General features: G+C 44.6%; 1 protein-coding gene across 1 annotated transcript in view; it reads left to right on the plus strand.

Annotated features, from left to right (window-relative positions):
- Positions 1-954: 954 nt before the first annotated feature.
- Positions 955-16,300, plus strand: part of RAB6A (RAB6A, member RAS oncogene family) — a 79,896-nt gene continuing 64,550 nt past the window's right edge. Inside the window, 1 exon segment of the mRNA XM_014522005.2 lies at positions 955-1,088. Within this exon segment, the coding sequence (XP_014377491.2) occupies positions 1,025-1,088 (64 nt within the window). The 5' untranslated portion in view covers positions 955-1,024.

Here is a 16,300-nt window from a genome sequence, read left to right on the forward strand (position 1 = left end):
ATCTTGAGAGCGATTCGCGTGCGGAAGACGCTGTCGGTACCAGGTCAGGATCGATCCAATGCTGGCCGCGCTCCTCGCAGGCTCTGCGGCCTCTTTGATCGTAGGGCCGAGATTTACTCTGCGTGCGGCTTGCAGCGTGCGTCTCAAAGGGCGGTTTGATCCGTGGCACGGTAACGGATTTGTTCTCTGGGTGCTGCTTGCTGGATCGCGGCAGCTGCTGTCCTCGCCCGTGGGTTTCCCCGCTATTGCGGGTCTGTTGAACGTGCCCGATGGCCTGAATCCTCCTCTCCTGGTAGTGATTCTGGAAACATGAGTATGATGATTCCCCTTGAACATACGTATATTTGTCTGGGAAGGATGGAGCGATGCAGCAAAGTACTTCCAGTCTCGCAAACACTAGCTCATGTCTACGCACCCAAGCTACTTTTAAGCTCACCAGCTTCTTTGAGCTCGCCGGCTTGCATAATGCTAGCAGAGTAGCAACGGCCACCTGCAATCCAGTATGATCTGCCAGATCCACCCAAAAAGCGGGGTAAATGCACAGGCAAGTGGTCCAGGTAGGCAGCGCTGTGCCACCTGGTAGCCGTACCCAAGCTGGCTCCTCTAAAGCTGCTGGGGGCACGCATTCATGAGCCGGTGTCCTTGTAGTATAGGCAATCCTGATGCATTTCTGAGACCTCATTAAACAGAGTTCTTGTGCGTGGCTTGGAAATGCCTGTTTATTCCAGGCTGCTTCTGCTCTCCAAGCGAGATTTGGACAAAGCCATGTCAGCATAAAGATCAGTTGCGTCTAGCCTTAGTAACTAGATAGATATGCTAATGGTGATCTTCTGTACAAGGAAGAAAAAGCCTGAACCATCTCTTGATCAGTGCTGGGAATGTTAACGCTGGAATTTTCCGCCCCTGTTTAGCTTGCTCTCCTTGTCTGTCCTCGCTGTGTTGGCGTTGGAGGGTGCAAAACCTTGCATAACAGCGGCTTTTACAAATCAAGGCGTCCTTTTCTGAAAAAGCTGTTGCCGCTGGGATGTTCTGTTCGCTTCCTGTTTCACTGAATGGTTGTCTGCCTGGTTGGAAGGCCGTCATTAAAGGTATCTTGCTGCCACTCGTAGGAGAGCAGAACGCTGCCCTGGCATTGTTTCCTTTCAATCCCTTCAGAAAAGCAAATCAAATGTTACGGGGGTGCTGCTGTTGATTAGCTAGACCAGAATGTCAGGGCTAAGATCATGCCTCTTGTGTTGGCTTCCTACAATCTTTTCAAGAAATGTATGTGCTACTGCTGCCTGGTTCTTAATTGGACCTCGTTAAAGGCTTTAGAGCCGGCACAGGAGAAGCAGCCAAGTGTTCAAAGAGAATGTCTTGCCTTGTGAAATAGGGAATGTTTCTGCCGAATCTATTTTTGTATTTCATATGGAAAAGTTATCGGCCAACGATGGAAATAGCATCCTTTTTTCTCCTCGGCTGTATTGTGGCAATTCAGTGCAGCTTTCTACCTAAATAAACACGTTTGCTTGCACTGCAGTGATTTTTTTTTTTTTTTCCTTCTCCAGATTATGCTATGCATTATTGTCGGCAATAATGTGTTTGTTTTTTTTCTGAACAAAGAAGGTTTGGGGGCTTCTGATTTAATCTCTGAAATAAAGCCCCCTCTGTCTCCCTGCTTCTTGCATCTCCTCAGTTACTAAAATTTATCTGGCTTTCATTTTTGTTGCATCAACACCTTGAGCCCCGCATGTTGGAGAATGAAAGCTGACACACTGCTGCAGTCGTCCGTCCCTTGGAGCCCTCCCCTGCCCATGCCAGTCAGTCGGTGTGTTGGCTGCATGACATAAGGTCACTTGCAGCTTCTTTTGGGATTTACTGCAAATCGCTGGTTCTCAGTGGGAGTATGCTTTTTCTGTTTCAAAACTGGATCGATGAAACCTCAGGTGCTTGCTGTAGATTGATTGCAAACCTGCATTTTATTCCATGGCCAGCTAAAAGCACTCTGTGTGTATCTCATCTCTCTGACTTGCGATGTAAGCTGTGCATTGTAGGGCGACTAGCAAGAAATTAAAAAAAAATTAACAGGGGCTTGCCTTAATTGAATTAACTTCTTCGGTGATTGCAGATTACATAGAGTTTAGTCATTTTAAATATGTTAATCTTTCCTGAAAAGACAGCTTTGTGCAGAGGGATTAAATGCAGCTACAGTAAAATATATATATCATATTCTGATTCCCTTTAGTGTCTTTGATCTTACTTCATGTCAGGTGACTTCCAGCATTTCTAATGCCTCCAGAGCTAAATTACTATATCTGGGTCAGATTGTCAGCTAAAGTGGCACAAACTGCCTGAATTAAGGCAGTCTACAATACAGATGCTGTATGCTCAAAAATACAGCAAATGTTCAGTGCTCTTGTCCTTGTCAGCTTCATACGTTACACCTCCTTTCATCGCTGTGCTACATCGTCGGTCCTGGCTGGGGCAGGCAGGAGGAACTGCATGTCAGTGGGAATTTAATAGAAGTGCTACCCTTTCCGATTTCATTGTAGGTGTTTATACTACAACATCTATTGGAAAGGAAACCTGGAGGGCATCGACAGAGCGACATAAAAAGCAAAGCAGGAAATGGCTTGCTGTAGCATGTAATGGATGGGTTGGGAGAGAGTGGCTGTATCTTTTTCCTTTCCTTTGTATTGAGTGCGCTGCATAGAATGACCACAAAGATCAAGTAAAACTTAAATAGATGGGAACAACTCAATTCCCAGTTAGAAAACTTCCTTTCTAAAGCACTGATCTCCATAAGTGTTCAACAGTAACTGCGGCCTTCCCTGCACCAGGGAATTTGACCATTCAACAGCTGGGTTAGTTGACGGGTTGGTGTGGGCACTGCCACGTATTTGCGTTCCTCTGTCCGCTCTCTCTAAAACCAGAGGCTTGTACAACAGGTTGGCTTGATGCTGATCCCAACCTGGCTGCGATCAGCTGGCTTTATTGTCTTCATAAAGTGGGACTCTCAGGTTTAGGAGGCTTTCCAGTGACCAGCCACAAGCCCAAAGAAACCTTCTCTTGTGCTCATCCCCACTGCCTTTGTTTCCCTTCATGTCCCCATGCTTGTTCCAATTGTGGCTGCTTCTGTGGCGGAAGGATGGCTCAATAGTGAGGGGCCTATCCTGGGACTTGAAAGACCTTGGCTTAGTTTCCTGCTCTGCCGCAGACTAGGTTTAACCTTGGGCTGCTTTACCCTTTGTGGCCTTAGATCCTTACCTGTAAAAGAGCATTTTCTGACCTCTCAGGATGAAGGCAAGTACATCGGTTTTGCAGCACACAGGTATTGTGGTGTTGGAAACCATTTAATCATCCACTGCAGGAAGGCTTCTTCACAGAGCAGGATCCAAATACAGTTGTGTTCATGTCATGGATCTTGTGCTTGAGTTCATCAAGCAGCAACATACAGTGGCGAGTTTCATGTCTCCTTTAGATGATCTGAATGATCCTTCTAAAAATTATAAATGATTCTAATAACATTTAGTATTTCTTAGCACTTCATGCTCAGAGCACCACATACCTCAGCAGTTCCCAAGCTAGGAGTTGCCGCATCTGAAGAGGGGTTCAGCCCCACAAAAATTCAATTATAGCAGGGATGCGGTCACTGTGGAAAAGACTGGGACCTGCTTGTGTAGAGCTATTAAGTAATTGATTGTGGTGCTGCTGAATTGTGGCCAAATAGCTTTCTGAAAGTGCCACCAGACACCAAGGAGAACTCTGCACCCTGTTTCTGCTGTGCTCAGCAAGGAATCATCTCGGGCATGTTCCACATGCTTGCACATGCCAAACCCAGCAAAGCAGCAGCAAAGCCACTCGACTGCTTGGGGGATATGGTCTAGAAATACTTTAAGAGTGATATTGTCAAGTCTAGATTGGATGAAAAGGAGATGAGTTGTCCCAAGGGAACAGTTTCACTGGCAAAGCTGTGAGTAGCTGGGGAAAGCAGTCGGTAGCTGGATATCGATGACCTGATTCTTTTCAGTCTCATTGCTGCCAAGAGGGCTTTGAATAGCTGCAGTGAAAATGGACTGCTCTGGTTGGTTTTTCAGGTTGAAAAAACTGAACAGCAGAGGCACTGGAGCTGTCTGCAGGCATGGGAACACAACACTGCATCAGTCCTTGACTGGAGGATTTTTTTCACAGTTCTTGGATGAACACTTAACTTTAAAGCTGCTGCTGATGCTTGTTCTTTACCCGTGTTTTCCTTCCCTCCTCAACAAAGACTGGCCAGAAGAAATTCCCTGCTTTCCAGCATGCCAGGGTTTTCCCCAAGCTCAGGCTTAATGCTTAGCAGAGGACTCTGTATTAACTGGATGACTGAATACTCCAGTGGTTTTCTGCAATGGGGGGGAGGGAATAGAGAGAAGAGGAGATGTTACTATACATGCCCAGAGCTAAAGCATTGTGCACATGCGAAAATCAATAAATCTTGATGAAAGCAGCATGAGCTTGGAGCTGGGTGGAGAACATTTTGTTAGCAGTGCAGTGAGCGGGGGACTGCTCCTTACTTTGAAGAGGCAGTTGAAGCTTTGGGTAGTTTGGCTTGATGGGCACTGTCAGTATTGAGGGGTTGGACAGGGCTTAACTTCTGTGGGAAGCAAAATGAATTGGCTGATGGCAACATGCTCCATGCCTCTGGTGTCTCAGACTCTGCCTCCCCCCAGTCTCCTGACTGCCATAGGCAGAAAGGACTGGAGATGTTTTGTGGCTGGAAGTCAGGAGCCTTCTGCTGGCCGCTGCTGAGAACTGCTGACAGTTTTGTTCTGTTTTTTCTGTCTGTAAAGTTGCGGTAGCAGCAGGCTTTCCACTGTTCACTGCCAATGGTTGAAGTCAAACTAAGGAGGATGGTGTTTTATGGAAGTGCTCAGGAGGCCCCTAGGACGGCTGTACCCAAGCTGTCTGCTGCCTTAAATATTCCTCTTTTTGTCCAGAAAAGACCACGTTGCCTGAATGCATTGCAGGGCATTGATCTCTTTTTGCTGGGGATCTGGCTGCAATCGCAGCCTGGGAGATGCTCGCAGTAAGGAAGGGGCTAGGACAGGGGTGGGCAAAATGCGGCCCGGGGGCCTGATGCAGCCCACCAGGCCATTCTATCCGGCCCGTGGGGCCCCTAAAAATTTTAGAAAATTAATCTGGGCTGCCTGTCATGTGGCCCTCGGTGGCTTGCCAAAACTCAGTAAGCGACTCTCTGCCCAAAATAATTGCCCGCCCCTGGGCTAGGAACTGCGTAGTCAAATATAGTGAAAAGATGGCCCTTTACTTAGTTTAAAGGAAACCGAGAGAGGGTCCAGGCCTTTCTTGGCTGTGGATTCGCTGGTTTGATTTCTTTTGGGAGAACCCCATGGTAAATTTGCCCTGAAGAGGAATATGTGGGATTCATTCAAAGACACGTCTGCACTTCCTAGCAAGGGTATAGCAGCAGCACTGTGCAGTTGTGCCCCTTGGTATGGGCATGCCTCTGCTTAGCCGAGCTCTGCCAGCTGCCTGAAAGAACAGCAGATTTTCCAGAATAGCTGTACCCTCACTGGGTTTTCGTTGGCTGAGTGGTCTTGGCAAAGGTGCACGATCACATCTCAGTGACGTGGATGTACCACTAGAGCTCTTCCGTGCTAAACAAGGACCGAGCAAATCCTGTGCCCGAGGGGGAAGCACGGCCCTGAACTCTGTGGGCATAGTGGATGGGGTTAAGTTTAAACAGACAAAACACCCCATTTCCTGCTGCTGCCACAGCTGGATTCTTTCTACATACAACCTGATAGTGTGAAAATGGAGGGGAGACTTGAGATCTTTTTTTTTTTTTTTTTTTTTTCCTTAAAAACATTTTATTAGAAAACCAGACCGTAACAAAAGACTCAAAACGACCCCCAACAGAGGCCTCACAAAAGGATAATACAACATTCCAAATAACATACTAAAAAAAACACATCGGAATTGGTATCACATTGCACGTCATCTCATTTTTTACACAGTATATGCAAACATCCCTGAGTAGTGTCTATCGAACACACATTACACGTATCGTGTTAGACATCCTGTACTTTCCCGGAGAAAGAAAAGCGAGAACATACAGGTCCCTTTGTTGTCCCTATCCCATGTACAATCCTAGCCAGCCTTTTCTACCTACAAAGGCTGACTCTTAGTTTAGCCTATACCTGTGCTGAGCTGAAATAACCCCCTGAAGTCCAGCTCTTGCCAGAAATTTTTCTCCCCTCCTTCTTTCGTATTTCCTTCTCTAGCCGTATCGGCTTGATTTCAGGGTTAAAGGTTACTCTGACTTTCCAGCTTGCCCCGACGCTCCAAGTGGGCATCAGCTCCGACTGCCCTTTGGTTTATGCTTCTGTTTGAGATGATAAGACCTTCCAGTAAAGCCCTGGCTTACTAGCAGTTTCTTGTGCAAAGGGAGGGGAAGGAGCCACGTTCCTACATGAGGCTTGTTAGGGGAGTGGCAGAACTGCTTGCGGTTTGGTATTTGTACAATTTTTCAGAGATTAATACCCATCAAGGACTTATCTGAAATGCCTCTGACTCAGACCGCTCCGCTTTGTTTGGGTGTCTTCTGCTTTCACTGGGACAAGCCTTTTAACACTTGAAAAGAGGAAGGACGAGAAGATACGCTGGTTCGTGGCTAATTCTTTGCTGTTCTTAGTGGAAGCGGAGAAGGGAGCTCCCATTTCTCTGAGTGTGGGAGCTCTAATAATGTTTTTGTAGGACTCTGCAACCATCTGTCTTCTAACAGTTTAAAGGAGGGCATGTTTTATTAGTCAGGGAAGAGTGGGATTAAGGTTGTGATTTGTGAGCGACTCCATAATGATACAGTGCTCAGAGCCGGGAGCAGTGTCCAAGTTCTTGCAATTCCTTGGGAAAGGAGTAGACAAAACTAAGTCAGGACCTGACTTCTTCTTCCTCTATGCCTGACTTGGATTGTGCCTGAAGGGATCTAGTGTCACGTCTAAGGGGAAGTACCTCTACTCCAAGATACACAGCTTTGCATTAATTCACTTAAGCTGGACTGCAGAGAATCCCTTTTTAAAGACCTGCCTTTCACACACACCACCTGTCTGTCTTTCCCAGTTGAGCTCTCAAATTGTCTTTTAATCAGGGTAACTTTAGCTCAGCCAGCAGGAGGAGACTTTGGCTTTTTAAGCAACCTGCAAAACAAGAATCTTACATCAAAAGTGAATGTTTTAGTAGATAATATGCCAGAAGGACAGGCTGAAGTCCTTCAACTTCAGGACAGAAATTGATGGCAGTATTGGTTTATCCTTATGGCTCTTGGGTTGAAAGTAACAAAGTTACTGTGTCCCTCCCTTCCTGGATCATCTAAGACTAACCATGCACACTGGTTAGAGTGATGGTTTGGAGCTGGACTGACTTTCTGTACCTCACAGAGAGAAATGCCACAGACTCTTAAGGAACCTTTCTTCTTTTAGTTGGTAGCAACTTGCAGTCACTCTGATTGGGGCTGAATTACGCTGGCATTCTCCAACTCAAATGAGGGAGTAACTCTTGCTTCAACAGCTAATCTTGTCACTCTGAAGTTATCCCGTCTTAAACACCCTGCCCATCAAGGAACCCTGCAGTTGAATCCATTGGATAAGGATTGGCTTCTATACCCATCTCTGCTTACTTCCTTTGCAACCTTGGATCCTGCTCAGGGGCAGGCACTGGCTCTTGCTGTGTGCACTGTGTATGCGAGGCTCTGATTTAGATAAAGCGTCTTGGTTTTAACTTAATTTGGAAAATAAAAATACCGAGCTTGTGTTGCAGTTGCCATAACATTTTTAAAACTGGACCGGAAGATAAGGCCCAGAAGACGTTACCCTTGCTGCAGATGACTTTGGGAACACGATTAACTGTACTGAGCTCAGGTAAGGGCTGTGTCAGTCTGCATAGTTTTAGGCTGTCGTACAGATGAATGGGCTTTGCCTCTGATCTCATGGATGAGATTCCATCTTGAAATGCTGGTGGTTATCTTTAGCACCCAGTGAGCTGCTAGTTCGTGTGGAATATAACATTTCATGAGGCTCTTAAAGGTCATGCTTCTCAAATACGTCTGGTGAGAACTAGACAAAGCCAGTCCTTGTAAGTAAGAAGAGGCCTGGTAACCTGCAAAATCATGATGGGCCCAGTTTAATGCTCTGGAAGGAGCAGAGTCAGGGTGCATAGTGTTCTTGGCTTCCTGAGGGTGCAGCATTTTTGCCAGCCATTAAATAGACAAAGATATCCGGATGGTAAATAATACTCCTTTTATAGCAAACCCCTTAAACCTCAAGTTTTAAGTGTTTTCAGTTTCTCTTTCTAAAAGGTGCTCTTGGAGTATTAAACAGTGTTGGTCTACTTCTGGAATAACATTAACTGGCTTAATTGATTATTTTTTTCTTGTGTTGCGGTGGAATTGCATCAGGTAGGTTAAACCTAATTGTGTGTCTTGTAACACGGAGGACTGTGTGCAGCTGTGGTTATCTGTACAGCAGTCCCAGGGTGCTTTTCACAGATACTTGTCAGCCTGGATCTGTGAATGCTGCCCAAATTCTTGCTGTGCTGTCTGGTGGGATGTACTGAATTTAATATAAGTATGCGCGGGAGGTACCTTCTGCGTAATCTCTTTATTTTTATTATCATGGCAACGCTGTACTTGAAGTTGCTCGCAAATAGTATTATAAAGGGTGTGTGTGTGTGTGTGTGTGTGTGTGTGTGTGTGTGTGTGTGTGTGTGTGTGTGTGTGTGTGTAAGTATTCACCAACCATTTTACATCCGAAACGTATGCCAGGCTTGCTGCCTGTTCTATTACAGAAATGCCAGCTAATTCTGATTGTTCTGTCTGTGGACCTCCCACTTCCCAAAATCATTCTCAAGGCCTGTGAAATGTCCTAGTAGGTCAAATACCATGAAGTTAGGAGGGAGGAATTTCTCCTGTGGGACAGGCTTAATTTTAATCTGCTCTACCTAACTTGTCACCACTGGACAAATAAATGCTTGGTAATGATCAGTCTTCAGGAACAGTAGAGTTTATTGAATAGTCTTCTTTTCTGTGATTCATAGATGTTAGGGTCAGAAGAGACCTTAGCAGATCACTGAGTCCAACCTCCTGCCCTGGGTAGGAAAGAATGCTGAGGTCAGATGACCCCAGCTAGGTGAGATGACCCCAGCCAGGTGCATGTCTAGCCTCCCCTTAAAGACCCCCAAGATAGGGAATAGCAGCACCTCCCTTGAAAGCCCATTCCAGGTTCTAGCAACCTGATTGTTAATCATCTTTTTATGCAGAAAATGTTTTTTGGGTAACTGATTTCTTTTATTAAGACCAACTCAGATAGTTGGAAAAATTCTTCTTTGCAAACTTTCAGGTACAAATACTCTTCATCAGGCTAAGGAAGCATCTGCTGTTGGTCTGTGTCTTTTTATGAGCTCTTACTGCTGCTGCGCCCATCAAGTAAAATTAGAGCTTTGTGTTTGTATTGGCTTCTAGCTCAATGCAAATTGAAGCTTTGTTCCTCTCCCTGAAGATGGATTACGGTTTTGGATGTTTGAATCAGTTTACCTGCTTGGTGGGAGGTCAGGATGGAGGGAAGGGAGATTTCATAGTAGCTAGGGTCAGGAGGGACCTGATCACATCATCTAGCCTGACCACCTGCCACAGGCAGGAATGAATGCTGGGTTCACAAGACCGCAGACAGGTGATCATCCAACCTCCTCTTGAATTTGCCCAAGGTAGGGGTGAGGACCACTTCCCTGGGAAGTTGGTTCCAGGTTTTGGCCACCCTAACTGTAAAATATTGCCTTCTGATCTCTAACCTAAACCTATTCTCCATCAGCTTATTACCATTGTTCCTTGTCACCCCTACCTAGGTCATAGAGGGGAGAGAACTCGAACCTTTCCGACTCCTGTGTGGCCTTGCATGTGTTTCATATGTTTTGGGATGGTGATCATAGGAAAGTAGGGCTGGAAGGACCTCAGGAGATCATCTAGCCCAGCCCCCTGCTCAAGGCAGGATCATCCCTGACTAAACCATCCCCGCCAAATGTCTCTCTAACCTGCTCTTGAAAATTTCCAAGGATGGAGAATCTGCAGTTTATCTGGGAAGCCTGTTCCAATGCTTGACAACCATCATAGTCATTCATAGATGTTTGGGTTGGAAGGGGCCTCAGTAGATCATCGAGTCCGACCCCCTGCCTTGGGCCCAAAAGTTCCTCCTAATCTCCAACCTACATTTCCTCTGCCGCTGCTTGATTCCATTGCTCCTAGGCTTTTCTCTGTGGCTATAGGGGACAGGACTGTCTGCATCCACCTTATAATGTCTCTTCAGGTATTTGAAGACTTATCAGATCCCCCCTCAGTCTTCTCTTCTCCAGGCTAAATAGCTTCCTAGGTCCCTACTCATTAATGTTCTTCTGCTCTGGACTCTTTCCAAGCTGTGTCCAAAACTGGACACAGCACTTCAAGTGGGGCCTCACCAGTGCTGAATACTCACTCTGCCTGTTTTGCAAGTGACACTCCTGTTAATGGTGATGGTGAATCCTACCTCAGGAGACCTGTATACCAATTTCAATTTGGTACTGAAACTCTTGCATTTAGTCGTATGTAACTTGCCCATTTTTTTAATGCTAAACAGTCCTCCAAATAATGACAAATAAGACTCCTTTGCAGCCTTTTTTTATTGCTGTAATGCCTGTAATTTTTTCCCATGATGAAAGGCACAAGTTTACCCTCCTTTGGAGTTGAGATTTCCTGTACGTGAAAGCTAACTGTCGACATCAGTTTCAGACCGAGATTCCAGGCTCCCAGAGTAGGTCCGAGAAGAAGTGGATGATGGAGGGGACAGTTAGTGAAAGAACATTGATGGTTTGTAGACCGTCATCCTGGATTCACAGGAGCCATGGTCTGCTTTATCCATTTGAGTGACACGAGCCTTGGGCCTTTGCAGTTAGGATCATGTTGCCCTGTGCACTGTAGGACCAAACAGGGGGTCCCCTACTCCCAGGATCCCGTAGTCTAATTTTGTAGAAATATATCTGCACTTAAGACTGTCGTTCTGAAGTGTCTGGTCACAAGGCCAAGTGATGTATATTAATCCCTGTTTATGGTCCTATAATAATTTCACTTTTATTAGTGTAGGAGCAGTCATAAACTAAACCTATTCAAGGCCCCAAGGGACTGAGCTGTTACTACAGAGCTCTAGAGAGGATGTCACAGAAATCAGAGATGGGGTGGGGGGAAGGTTTGCAGGGGAGAATAACTGATGTGGTCTCTTGATTCATAGATGTTGGGGGCTAGAAGGGACCTCTCTGACCTTGTTCTCAGGCTGGACGCTAGGAATGACCAGGGTCATAGAGGAAGGATGGAGCAGTGGTTAATGTAGTAACCTGGGATAAGTGAGACCTGGGTTCAGATCAGTGCTGTACCCCAGACTAGCCTTGAGTAAATCCTCTGTAGAATAGGGGTGATAGTATTGCCATATCCCATAGGGAGCTTGTGAGAATGAATACCTTAAAGATTGTGGGGTGAGATGCTATGGGAATAGGAGAGTTTCCTAGTCGTGTAATAGGAGGTTTCCCCATCCTTCTAATATAGTTTTGTTGCTTCCTTTTTGTCATCCTTCCCCAGGACTGAGGATGTGATGATTGCACTGTGCACTTCTCTAGACCTCTGTTCAGATGAAACCAATTTGCAGAACTAATGCAAACTAAATGCCTTTTATTTGTCACCATCACTTCATTCATTTGCCTTAAGCTGTAGCTTCAGGAAGATGGTATCTTGGTAATTACTTACTCATTCGAATCACTTGCAAAGAAAGACTTTTTTTTGTTATTTTTTTGGTTGGCCTAATAAAAAGGTATCACCTCTGAACCAAGAGTTTTAGAGTTTTGTGTTTCTCTTTTTTCCCCCAGACCAACACGACTACAAAATAGGCCCCTTCCAATCACTTGTCCACTTTGCTATGCTGTTCCTTATCCTGCTTCCTTCCCTCTGCTCCAAGCATGCTCTTTTCTTCCTTTAAAATACAGTGTCACCAACAGTTTGTTCTTGTGAACTTAAATCAAATACTGGAGCAATATTTGCCCACTCTTTTGGGATCTTAACTCTTGGAAATTCTCAGTTTTAAATGGCATAAGCAGCAGTGCAATCATTCTGCAGCCATCAAGTAGTTCACTTTCCATTGAAAAACAGATTTCTTTGGAGTTGGGGGTTAGAAACCAGATTTTCATAGTATTCGCTGTTTAATTGCACAGAGCCAAGCTCTTGTGTGATCTTCAGCTCTTGTTGCACAGACTCCTTTGTCCAACTCAGTAATATGGTCATCGGCATATTTAAATGCATGTGAAATCTGTTTTGGCTGTCTTGTTAGCCTGGACTCTCGAGGAAACTTCCTTGGCCTGCAACAGGGAACTGTTTGTCACGCCTTCCCCATTCTTTTCAGTTCATCAAAAAACCTAACTGGGACCATTCAGGTATCTCTAGGTCTGGCTGAGTACCCTGTGTTTTGGGGATGCTATGACATGTGTTCCCTTGAAATGCAGCTATTGAACATTAACAGCTGCACCTGTGCTGGCTCTGCCAGCATTTAAGTATCTAGTTCTGAACCCATCAAGTAGGTTGCTTTCCGTCTATTTGCCCCTTTTTTCTTATTTGTTCTCTCTAGTTGCCCTCCAGAGCTAGGGTGGCATGTATTAGCATCAGAAAAGGTTCTGCTTTTCTTGCCCCCCCACCTTTGCGCCTTTTCCTGCTCATTCTTTCCCAAGTTGTTCTCTGTCTCACAAGTTGCGTTGCCCTTAATGGTATAACATGGAGATTATTAAGGGGAAACTTGTTTTTGCACCTTTTTGGGTACTTTTTATATACCCTGCCCCCCCCCCCATCTGGAAATTGCTTTCCAGAAATTCCTTTCAAGATTGGCAGCCGTTTCCTTGTTCTTTTCGTCTATTAATTGTATCTAGTGTAATTCTGAAAGGTTCCCTGATTAGGTGAGATAAGGGGAAAAGGTCTTTTGCCTGGACTGAAATGAGGTATTGCATTTTTCTTGCATCTGATTAAGTTCTTTCCCATTGCAGTGGTTCATTTTCACTCATTTGAGTCATGCCGTCTCATTTTATTTGTGTTCCAGTTATGGGCAAGAAAGGTGGGGATACTTGTCATGCCACTAATCTGTACAAGTTTTTAAATTTTACTATTTAGAGTCAGAAATCTCTGGCAGGTAGAAGCCTAGGTTAAATTGAGGTTTGGGGTGGAGTTTGGTCATATATCTGAACTAGCTCGCAGAAACCAGTTTTATCCCTGCTTCTCATCAACAGTTTAACTATGGAGCCAGCTGCCTTCTCGTCGGCCACTAATTTAGGATTTACTAACTTAGATTCACATCCTGATTGCACCACCGGCTTCCTTTTAACCTTGAGCAAGTTGGATATAAGTTGTTTGGTGTCCTATCCGCACAGCGGGGACACTAGCACTTCCCTATTCTGAGAGGCGTTGTGAGGATTAAAGGTGGAGTTGCTCTGACCTGCCACAACAAGGGCCATAGAAAAATGTTGGATCCCCTGGACTCCACACCTTGCTGTAAAAGTGACCTTGTGAAATCTCAAATTCTAAGATTGAAACAATGTCAGCTTGCCATTGAATGTCTGGCTTTTCCCATTGCAGGTATGTTAGAAGCAAAAATGTATGCTATGGTACAAAGTCGAAAAGACATCTGCGGTATCTAAGAAACTAGAAAACTTCCTTCTTGTGAAGCCAAGGTTCTTTGGGTATATCTGAGATCTTTTATTAGACCAATTCAAATAGTCGGAAAAATTCATTTTGGCAAGCTTTTGGGTACAAACGCCCTTTGAGGAAGCATCTGTAGGTGCACCTAAGTGTCCTTCTTGTGGAGGAACTCAAAGACAGCCTTCTGAAATCCTTTTTCTCTCCTGTCCTGCATGGTTTCCTCTTCTGTCAAGTTGCAAACACTTCGAGCTCTTTTAATCAGATGTGTTTAATTTTCTCGTGCATTCCTTATTTAAATGCATTGGAGACTACATAGCACAACCGAGGAAAGTAGGACATAAATGCCCTTCTGTAGGGGAAACCTTTATTTGTGTTACCTTTCTGTCTCCCCATGATGGTGTGTGCTACCTTGCCAGCCTCATCCTGAGTCTAACGGTCACGCTTTTGATGCAGAAATGTCATTTAGAGACCCAAGGAGAGGTGCTGAACCTTGTTGTCAGCCAGCTTCTATCTCTGGATGTAAAAGATGCAGAGTTGCTGTTCCCTTCTGACTTTCTCAGCAGAAGCTTGCTCTGGGCAGTTGGCCTTCCAAAGATCTGGTGTTGCCTTTGGGACTCGTTTTGATCCCAAGCTTGTTCACCAGATTGGTGTTCGTGCTTGCAGCCAAACTCCAAGAGCCCTGATGAACAGAGTGAGTCTCCAACCTTGCAGAATCTTAACAGCTGAAACCATGGGCAGCTACCCAAGTCCTCCAGGAAACAAGGATGGGGAAGAAAAGGATATTGGTGTTTCTGACATGGGCTCTTAGATCGTTAAATTACTTTGAATGGAATACCAGTCTCTTAGCTTCCTCTCTGGCCTTCAGCTTATCAAAGCGAGGAAGGCTTAGTAAAATGTTAAGTCTTGTGGGTACTGCAAAGTTCATTGCTGTGTGGCTGTCATAGAGGCTGTGCCAAATAGCTGTCATCTCCTAGGAACCAACGCAGACATTTTTGTCTTCCCTGAGTTTTTTTTCCTCCAAGTCTTGCACTGGTGCAGTTCCAAATATTGGTGTTTATCTCTCTCTTGTTTTTCTTTTTTTCTTTTGAACCTGCTTTTTTTTAAAGCTGTATCCACTTGGTTGATTCAGTGGTTGAAAACAAAAGTGGCCGGTTCAGTGATTTAACCAGTGCCGTGATAAGTTTAAACCAGAGACATTTGACAGACAGCTCCCTTGTTTGCATTGGTATGTGATCTGTCCTGTGCTCAGATATTCTGGTTATTGCCAAAGTAGAGGCATGAAGGCTATATATTTGAGCTCATACAAAGATAACTAGAGAGTAGGGATAACACAATTTCCATCTCTCTTTTTTTTTCCCCCTGCGTAATGATTTGAATAACTTGAACATTTTTATTTTAATGTTAAGCTTTGTCTGAAAGTTGAAGCATGGTTACCAGTGTTACAAACCTGGAAACTTGTATTCCTCCAATGTGAGAATCCAAGAGACAAATATTTGAATCAGGCTCTTGGGTTTTTGATGCTTGTACAGCACTGAGGCAAGGGGTGCACATATATCAACCTCGCTAAAAATTATTCACTGTTTGACAGTCATGTGTTGAGAGATACCTAGTGGGGAGGATTGTTTAGTGTTGTATCTGCAGTGACTTAGCATTTTTGTGGAGGTTTATGAGCAATGTAATTACCAGCACAGTGTCCATCTAATATGAACATTGGCTTGTACCAATTACCACTCTGTCCAGAGTCAGAAATTGTCATTTACTTAATGAGTTTGAAGGCCAAAGTAAAATATTATACCAAGTAATGATTGCTGCATTTCATCTAGATCCCCCACCCCCTGCTTTTCCCCCCAATTTTTGACTCATTTGTAAAGTGCTAGGAGAAATTCATGTGAAAGGTATGACAAGCTTCCAAGTATTAACTTTATTAAAAGATCAGCCTAAAAGTTCACACCTGGTTAAGCAACACAATTACTTGGTACCAGCTGAATGCATCCTCATTAGAAATTTCTGCAAAGTCTGTGCTAGTTAAGCAGCAGTTCATTGACCGTCACTGTCTCCTAAGAAATATAGGTTAAAGCAGTTTCTTTGGAAACTCAGTAAAGCCACCTCTGTGAGGGGAAATTCTCAAAATCACTAAGTGCCAGATTCTTATTTGTGTTTCTAGGATCAGCTTGTGTGCTGCTGGTCTGGGCAGATCTCTGCTATTGTCTGCTTTTTGTATCCAGGCCTTGTGTCTTCTTGTCCCCCTCCTGAAGATGCAGTGGCCCTCCTTGAGCAAGTCCAAACCTACTCCTCTGCCTTCAGATGATTAGCCAAGAAGATCCTCTTTTGTTGCGGTGCCTACAAGAAATAATTAAAATGGCTTGAAGGCATAGGTAGGGTGTTTTACACAAATCCCAGCCATTGGAGTCACCTCTGCTTACATTGCTTATTCTTGGCTTTTCAGTAGAAGCTGCTTCTTCCGTTTGAAGTATGTCTTGCATGCAATGATTATTATTATTGTCCAAAAACAATAGTAATATAGCATCACACGGAAGCACTTGTCCCCTAATCTTTAGAAAATACTAATGAATCTAA

Source organism: Alligator sinensis, unplaced genomic scaffold (assembly GCF_000455745.1).
Source record: "Alligator sinensis unplaced genomic scaffold, ASM45574v1 scaffold594_1, whole genome shotgun sequence".
Lineage (NCBI taxonomy): Eukaryota > Metazoa > Chordata > Crocodylia > Alligatoridae > Alligator > Alligator sinensis.